At 35.8% G+C, this 9,759-nt stretch overlaps 1 protein-coding gene across 1 annotated transcript; it reads left to right on the forward strand.

The window, feature by feature from the left end:
• Positions 1–6,027: 6,027 nt before the first annotated feature.
• LOC135200203 (rhodopsin-like) lies at positions 6,028–7,926 on the forward strand. The gene is made up of 2 exons (XM_064228640.1): positions 6,028–6,128; positions 6,680–7,926. The coding sequence occupies exon 2, from the start codon at positions 6,680–6,682 to the stop codon at positions 7,802–7,804; it is 1,125 nt and encodes a 374-aa protein (XP_064084710.1). The 5' UTR covers positions 6,028–6,128; the 3' UTR covers positions 7,805–7,926.
• Positions 7,927–9,759: the final 1,833 nt, after the last annotated feature.

Below are 9,759 nucleotides of genomic sequence, written 5' to 3' on the forward strand. Positions count from 1 at the left end.
GCCGTTGAGGTAGTTTCGGTCTTTTGTCCCACACCGACTTTGACTTTTCCCGCCTCGCTGTCTGCGTGTGGTCCCTTCGGATTGATTTAAGATAAGTATCAATTTCGTTTATTGACAGTGAACTCTTTAATTAATGCATAGGCTTGTGCAATTTGCGTAAAAGATGTCTTTTTCCTGTCCGTATATCTAATACATTGTGATAAGTCTAGGACAAATATTTTGATTTGTAATATAAATATTTTATGATCAAATTTTGCCGAGGACCTGCTTGTCGGAATGTGGTTTATTACAGTAAGAAATTAAAAGTAAAGCTAAAGTTTTCTCATTATTGTGTACTTAGTTCATCTCAACCAGTTTTAGCAAGGCTTTTAAATTTTTTTTTTAATTAAACGGATTATTAATTTTAAATGGCTTTAGATGTTATTGTGTGTGTGTGGGGGGTATATTTACCTTTCTAATGCTCTTTAAACATTTCAGGGAATGATGCTACGATGAATACTCAAGACTGGTTGAAAAAAGAAATTGCTGCTATCCCGAGAATCTTCAGAACTTCAATATCCAATTTTTTTTTCCTTTTCCTCCACCCTATCGGGGGCGGTGCCCCAGATTGGGTGGAGGCGCTCCATAGGTCTTGCATAGTAGGCTTGTTGGCCTACTGTGCGAGCCCTTGGAGTGTTTTGTTGTTGTTGTTGTTGTTGTTACTGTTGTTATTGCAGATGACAGTGAGTTTTAACTTTACTATTACTAGTAATATTTTAAACAATAATTTAGTAATTTCAGTAGAATAGCGGCGCACTTAATGTTTTGTATGCAATGGTTTGTATAAATCTGATGGTTTGTTTAAAACTGGTCTGAGTTGTCTTGGCCATATATTATGTACTTTTGGTTATTGAATTTATTGGCTTAATCCACTCTTGGTTTAGTTCCTTTGGTTTTAGTTACTTCTAACCCTAAAACTGTGATTTATAAGCTATTTTTGGAATACATTAGTTTGATCAGTTTTTCATAACTTAAGTTTTCAGTTTTAGTTCGATCTGTATAGAAAAACTAAAATGATTGCTTCTGGATTAGTGTTTCTGGTTTTTCAAAGCTCCCATTTCATTTTTAGTTCTTGAATCATAATCTATTTATCTTAAAATCCATGGTTATAACTTTTTGAGATATTTGGTAGATGTTAGTATTTTTTAGGTAGTTTGATGTTTTATGCATTTTGTAATTCGAAACTATTTTGCATTAAAGAAAACTTATGTAATGAGGAACAGTGTACGTTAATTTAATTTTTCTACTTTGTATTGAGGTTTGATTTTAATTTAGTTTTATCCAAAGATTTTCCTGTTGCTTTTCATGACTTTAAAAGTGACCTTGCTCTGGGGGGTTTAGAATAGCGTAGATTCATGATTAACGAAGATTCCAGTGTGCACCATCCTGTAATGTTTGTAACCACATAAAATTGACCCTGATTGGCAGAAAAAGGGTAAAAAGGACTTAAATGTACATTTAAGATTAAAAGATGTTTTTAAAATTAAAGGATATAAGATTTTTAGTGATTTGTTTTAATAGTTCTTTGGATTATTGCTGTAGTATATCAAATTGTTTACGAATATAAAGGAAATTGACTGACTTTATTTTGAAATTTCATCCTGTAGTGGTCCAGTGTTCTGTTGGCTGAGAGGTTAAGTCTTTAATACATTTCTCCCATCTAGGGTAAAAATATTTGGTATGGCTCAAGTCTCGACAGTTAACCAAATTAGATCCGAGTGCTTGGGTTTGTCCTTAAATCTCATAGTCCATCCAAATCTCGGCAGAAGGGTGTTTGTGTGAAACTGACAAGATCCTAGATATGCGTTGGTTAAAACAAGAAATTAAATAAAATTTTAAAAAATGGGATTGGTAACCCGGATAATCCCTTGTACAATTTAATATAAGAAATAACTTCTTATCTCGGTAAAAAGGCTGCCCTTCAGTAAGTAGTGGGATTTGATAGGTTAGGTTAATGAAAATTATAATGCAGTTAGTGTAAATGTATATTTGCGCTGCAAATGTGATTTCGGATAAAAGGGGAATGAGTAAGGTTGGGGAGTTTTATAAGCAAATCTAATGCATTCAAAGCTAACTAGTTTAAATTGCCCAATTACAATCTAGGATGCAATAATTAACGGGCATATCAACTCCACATGGATTATAGAGTAAAAGACAGTGAACCCCTGTATGTATGATATTTAAGAAAGAGAAGTTGTGCTTCCTAGCAAGCGATAACGGCAGGAAACTCCAAGGGGACTAGCGATTGACGTCATTTTTGACGGATGGGATGAGCTATTCAACCTGAAGGCCTGTCCACACGAGCGGGCCTAATCGACGTGCTCCGGGGTTGACGGGCAAATTCTGGCGGGCTTACCTGTGTATGTTGTCCACAAGGGTGAGGCGATGGAGAGGTGGGCGTGCCCGACGATGCCAGTAGTGTGTTCAGTGCGGTACGACAAACATGGTGCTTACCGCAAAGAAGAAGAAGAAATTGTGTAGCATGATAATTGCTTTGTGTGTGATGAAAAGAGAATATGGTGCAAAGAATGTCTCATTAAAAGAAATTTATATGGTTAACGTACGTCTGCCAGGGGCGAAGCTCAAGCCATCGGGTACCACCATGGTGTTTTTGCTACATGACACATCGGGCAATTTGACGGTTTGCTCGTTAGAGGGGAGGTCCGCCGATCAGGCCCGGTCGTGTGGACAGGCCTTAACAAACGAGGGATGAAGATGAAATACGCCACTTTGTATTTCAAAGTAAAGTTGCATGGAAAATGTGTTAAAATGCTGAATGCACTACTGAGCATGGAGTTATATTACTTTTTATTGCAAAGTTAATAAAATTTTGCGATATCCTCCACGCAATATAGATGATCCAAACAGGTTGCAGGAGGCCAGAGTATATAAAGAATTATACTAGAAAAAAAAGTTTCGTCCTGGAATGCTAGTTGGCATTATTAGCATAAGAATGCGGTCTAGGCTGTATATCGCTCCTGGACAGGGTTGTCAAGTTTGATGACATGAGTGAGCATTACATAACTCTGATATGGATCATATTTGGGATATGGCTTATTTAAAGCCACAAAATAATTAGCAAAAATATACAGTGATGATCAATGTTAATAATTAACGCACATAGAGTAAATCAGAGATATTTAAAGGGAACCTTGGCCGAGTCTAGCAGGCTCGTAGATAGAGGCTAATAAAACGTCATTACTGAAGTTCTTCCCACTCATTGGCACTGTCGTATGACGTACTTTACTAGACGCCTGCCCAAATACTTTATGAATGAAGACTCGGATGTTGGCAGTAGTGGTAGTAGCAGTGTATGAAGTTCTTATTTTGTTTCACTCACTCAAACGCCTAATAGTGCACATTAAGGGAATGGGCATCAAATGAAAATATTAAAGGTGTAATGTAGTTCTATGCCGCAATTCACATTTCCTTTAACTTGAAATATGTACAAAGTCTTAAACACACACTGTGAAAACCATTGTTACCCTGGAGTTTCAAGGATACGTAAAGTATAGTTCAGATGCCCACGAAATTCACTAAACGTTCATAGGGCTTGTGTGGATAAAGAACAGTATTTAGCAAATGAATAAAAATGCATTTCATAAACGTTGCTTCTCCTGTGCACACGGCCATGTAGTATTGATAGTGAATTGATAATGAAATTGTTAATCAGAACGATAATAATCATAATATCACAAATTTTCCTCATATTAATAGTATAATCATCGATAGTGGTGGTATTCATACTTCGACATCAGGAAAGAGAATGATAGAATAGGCATAAATACATATGCCGTATACATACACATTCATACAGATATGGTACTTACCTAAATGAAATAATAAACATACGTATATATGTGTATATATATAATATATATGTATATATTATATAATATATATATATAAATATATGTGTGTGTGTGTGTGTGTGTGTGTGTGTGTAAAGAGGTCAGTAGCATAGGTAAGTTGTCAAAAATGGTCGTTGCAGCTAGTCAGTGAGATAGTTTATCAGTCAAGAAAATTCGGCCATTGTTTTTTCTTGGTCTGAAAAGTTAGAGAAGCCTTGATAGAAACAAAATATGTGCATATCTCTTTTTTTTTCATACTCGTCATTCGAGTGTTATAATTGCTATGTATTCCTATAGTCAACATAACATTGTGCAATATGTTTATTTACAAAATTAATTTGAATATTGTCAGATGTATATATACCTAATCTTATTAATTATCCGTGGTATCACCAATGGAAACCGTAATATTATATAAAAAAAAAGTTAATTCAAACGATTTTGTTTTGAGTAAAGGGTGTCTTCTATAGAAAAATACTGAGTCAAATTGAAGATCATGTGTACAAAAAAAAAAAAGTTTTGTTAATAAAAATAAGCAATTATAGAAAAATAGTTTTTAAGGATTTCGTTTGTGCAATTTTAAGTGAAAAGTACAAACTCATTTAGTTTGAGTCCAGCTGCATAAAAGCATGCAGCTGGGGAAAAGACCTTTAAATTTTACTCATATATTTTATCCCTGGTCTAAGATTACCATCACAGTTATTTTATGTCGAGTTTTTCATTGTTACTGACAATAACTGGTAAGGCGCCTCAGTGGCGTGGTTGGTATGGTGTTGACGTCCCACCTTGGTGGTCGCGAGGAGTGAACGATGTGTATTTCTGGTGATAGAAGTTCACACTCGACGTGGTTCGGAAGTCACGTAAAGTCGTTGGTCCCGTTGCTGAATAACCACTGGTTCTATGCAACGTAAAAACACCATACAAACAAACAATAACTGACATGATCCTCACCGTCCAGAGGTTCTCCGTCTCCCTGGGGATTTTAAGTAGTAGTTCGAACCTCTAAAGTTCAAGCGGAGATGAAGTTCAGTTCTACCCTAAAACAATTCTCCTTGTAATTTAGTATTTTGCGTGCATTTTTATCTTTTTTTTTATTTGTTTGTCAATTTATTTTTCTTGCGTAATAACTGATCGATATTTCCTGTATTTCCAATGACCTTTTACCTCCATCAAATGAGCACCATATTCTTCTGAAGCTTGAATTTCAAGTCAATGGTGGCCCCTGTTTGCTTGTTCCATATGAATAGGGTTCGTGTTCTTAATAATGATAACAATGATAATAATAATCTTATAATGAACACTGCTGCAATAATCAGAAATGCCAGCAGTAATGGAGGTAAGCTATAGTACATGAAAAATAATGTTCCTTTTTTTCCTTTACGGAAGAGTCGAATGCTGTACTTCGAGTTGTTTGTGAGCGAATGCCCAAAAAATCCCTTGAAAAAAATATGAAGAGAAATTTGCATTGAACTTGTAAGTTCGTCAAACTCCTCACTCAAGCTGAGGCATGGGAATGCGTACGTCGGTAGTACGCTAGTTTTATTCTTATGTTTTAAGAGAAGTGATTTATTTGTCTCTGGAACATCTAATCACCAAAAAAGAAAAAACTGCCTAGCGATTCCACTTGCAACAGACAAGTGGACATTTTTTTCGTGAGGGGGGGGGAGGGGGGGGGCATTTGGGCTGGTGGTTAAGTTTCCATGATACGAAGGTAGGAAAGATTAACGTATCTTTTTCGTTATAAAATTAAAGTGGGACGAAGATGTCGAAGAAGTCTGTTAAAGCTTAAAAACAATCGTTCAATATTAAAAAAAGAAATATGCACGATAACATCCCAGTTGCTGAAATTATGAAGAAATTTTTAATTGGTTGACCGGCCGTTGACAAAACGAGCAGTGTTGGGAATTCTGTTGATGTCATCTATTTACATGAAACAACAATAACTCTCCGATTGTTTATGAGCATGTCATTATTTCCCAGAGAAACCTTAAACATCCTCAAGTCACCCTAAAGAAGTTGCGTAACCTTTCGGGTGATTTAACAACAAAGCTCTGTTGTTGGCTTTTGAACACACTCACATGGGGGAACTCAGCGGAGCATGAAGTCAGGTATATAAACCCCCTCCTGCTCGTGGAACAGTGACACTCCAGCCGCAGCAGCACTTGGAACAGAATCCCGGGAACCTGTTCCTGACGGCTGCTGGTTACTCTCGACCCCTCGAAGCACTTCGACTGCAAAGTAGGTATCCAAGAGAAAGGAGAAAATATAAATAATGCATTGCTTTTATTGTTGTTCAATTCAAATACAAGCTGTAAGATACCCAAAGAATAAAACATTTAGGATTTCTTCATGTGAAGGTCATAAAACTGTGTTATCAATAGTAGACAGCCCTTAACAAATCATTTTTTAATGAAGACTAGTACTTAAACGTTAATAAAATGCAGATTAATTGTAAAAACTGCCAAGCTGTTCAAAAGTACTTCAGTCACTAAATATTGATTGAATAAAGACTGTTGTAATTATTAAAGCATGCACACAATTCTCCAAGCAAATTAGTTAAATTGCTCATTATCTATGTTAATGATTTCGTTACTCCATTACCCACCTTGAAACCTGTGGAGGTTCATTTTAGAAAAAATATTTCAATTCTAATTAGTGCCAATCAGGCACACTTGGTTCAAATACTGGTTATAACATTTAACTAAGTTTAACTATTTGAAAAAGAACCAGTGGCATTAAAAAGTAAATTTCAAATTCCCAAAATCTTAGCATAGACGAATTTCTTTCAGATGGGCTACTGGGACGAATCATCCAACATGGGTGGCAGTGACATCCTGGCCTCTACGAACCCATACGGTAACTACACCGTTGTCGACAGGGTTCCACAAGAGCTCTTGGGTTACATTCACAACCACTGGTACCAGTACCCTCCCATGAACCCTCTGTGGTACAGCCTAGTTGGAGTATTCATGTTTGTTACGGGTACTCTTGCTGTCTGTGGTAACTTTGTCGTTATCTGGGTCTTCATGTGCACCAAATCTCTCAGGAGTCCATCAAATATGTTTGTTGTAAGTCTGGCATTTTCTGATTTTATCATAATGTCTTTCATGGTCCCTCCAACTATAGTAAACTGTTATTATCAGATGTGGGCCTTCAGTGGCCTCTTCTGTGAGATCTATGCTGCCATAGGCTCGATTTGTGGCTGTGCCTCCATTTGGGCCATGGTATTCATCACGCTTGATCGTTACAACGTTATTGTGAAGGGTATTTCTGCAAAACCGCTGACAAAAACAGGAGCTTTGCTGCGAATTTTCTATGTGTGGGGTCACACCTTGATTTGGTGCATCCTTCCATTGTTCGGATTCAACAGGTATGTCCCTGAAGGTAACATGACTGCCTGTGGTACCGACTACCTCAGTGATGATCTGTGGGGCCATCTTTACCTGTATTTCTATGCTTTTGATTGCTATGTCCTTCCACTCTTCATCATCATTTATTGCTACACATTCATCTTGAAGGCTGTTGCCACTCATGAGAAACAGATGCGTGAACAGGCCAAGAAGATGGGAGTCAAGTCTCTGAGAAATGACCCAGAAGCCAAAAAGACATCTAATGAATGCCGCCTTGCTAAAGTTGCTCTCATGACTGTTTCACTGTGGTTCATGGCATGGACTCCTTACTTCGTAATCAATATTGTAGGCATGAACTACAAGCCTTTGATTACACCTCTCTTCACCATTTGGGGCTCAGTTTTCGCTAAGGCCAATGCTGTGTACAACCCCATTGTTTATGCCATCAGCCATCCTAAGTACCGAGCAGCCATGGAGAAGAAACTGCCATGCCTTTCTTGCCAAACTGAGAGGGATGAGGACTCAAGTGTGTCTGAGGCTGCCTCAACCAACGAGAAATGCTAAACACTTGATGACTTTGGGCTACAGACATAACTGGATAGAGTATTTGATATGGAGTGTCCTTTAGAATAAATCTTTGTCCGAAGTTATTCGAATAATTTCTTTGAATAAATCATTGATATTACCATACTAGTTTATTTTATTCTTTTTTGTTGTCAGTTGTTAACTTTGCTTAACTCTACTATTTTAATACTGTACTTTCGGGGGCACCCAACAGAAGGTAATTAATGCATATTTGGATGTAGTTTCAACTTATATTCATGATTTAAATGAAAGAACTTATACATGAACTGTTGAGCTAAAATCAACTGCAATGATCCATGACACCGTCACACCTCCAGAAGGAAACCGTAATAGAAAGCTAAAAGTCAGGATGGAAATTGTGGTATCACATAAGTAATGGTGAATGATGGTATGAGATGTTGCAAAAGTACTGATGGGTAATATATTACTAAATCTAAATTAAGTACATATATGTATACTTAACAGCTGATCATACACGAATCGTCTTGTGAACAATTCTTGTGAAGTACGCTCATTACAGTTTAGGAGGGAACGTAAAAGCAGAAATATTTATGTGTGTTACCTGTTAACATATATATATATATATATATATATATATATATATATATATATATATATATATATATGTATATATATATATATATATATATAGTATGTAGTATATATACATATATATATATATATATATATATATATATATATATATATATATATATATACTATCTGCAGTATGACCCTCAAATATCAATTCAGGAATGCCGAAGACACATGGTGTATGATATATATATATATATATATGATAGATATATATATATATATATATAAATACTATATACTATGCAGTAGAACCCTCAAATATCATTCAAGGAATGCCAGACACATGGATGTTTTTTAAAAGATATATTCATTAAGAAACGTTTCGCACATGACTATGTGCATCATCAGTCTGAAAAATGACAAAATAATAACATTAAAATACTAAAAATACACTGGATTCTCAAAATGACAATTAAAAACATTAAAAGACTAAAAACAGCAAAGCAAAGTAAAAACAACTGCTGTAACACCAACCTTCAGGTACAAAGAAAGAAGATAGAATGACCAAAGAAAGAACAAGAACCTCCAAAGACGACTATGCCAGATATAGTTGAGCAGAGGAGCAGCCACCGTTTAACGATGGAACGAGTCTTTTAATATATAATGACTCTAAGGTAGTCAGATAATCTGCATCCTTAGAATACCCTAATATGGAAAAGTGCTGCTTCTTGACCTCAATTTTACAATTGATAGCATGATTTTTTATATTTGAATGTTCTGGTCAGCTCAATCTTTGTCCCGTTCTAAAACTCAACCCTAAGTGACTGTAATAACGCATCTGCAACAACCTTTTCTTTGATCCAATATAAGTACCAGGACATCCTGGGCATGTAAACTTATAGATCACATTGGATCTCATGAAGGGATGCAGGCGGTCCTTAAAGCCAAACAAGGAGCCAATTTTACTGGGATTATTTGATAGCAATTTTAAATTAATGCACGGTATCTCAGTTTCAATAATTTGTTTCAGTTTATGCGAAAATTTGGAGTTAAAACTATAAGGGATTGAAGCATACATAAGTTTTTTCGGAACATTAAAAACCAGTGTGGCAGGATGAAAATAATCAGTTAAAAGTTTGTTAACGGTTCTAAAAACTAGATCTTTGGGAAATGAATTTTGTTGAAAGAAAGTAGTTAAAAATTCAATCTCCTTATGAAATATGGCCCAACTGGACGAGTATCTAAGAGCCCTATATACTAAAGTATAGATGGTATTCAATTTAAAACTGGCTTGGCAAGCACTGTAGAAATTATTTGCAAGACCTGTATAAGTTTTCTTTCTGTAAACGGCAGTAGTAAAAACAGAATTAGCTCTCGTGATTAAAACATCTAAAAAC

The sequence above is a fragment of the Macrobrachium nipponense genome, chromosome 26 (genome assembly GCF_015104395.2).
Source record: "Macrobrachium nipponense isolate FS-2020 chromosome 26, ASM1510439v2, whole genome shotgun sequence".
In the NCBI taxonomy this organism is placed as follows: domain Eukaryota; kingdom Metazoa; phylum Arthropoda; class Malacostraca; order Decapoda; family Palaemonidae; genus Macrobrachium; species Macrobrachium nipponense.

What these genes read in the sequence shown, in the direction of transcription:
- LOC135200203 (XM_064228640.1), top strand. Translation starts at nt 6,680, where the DNA reads ATGGGCTACTGGGACGAATCATCCAACATGGGTGGCAGTGACATCCTG.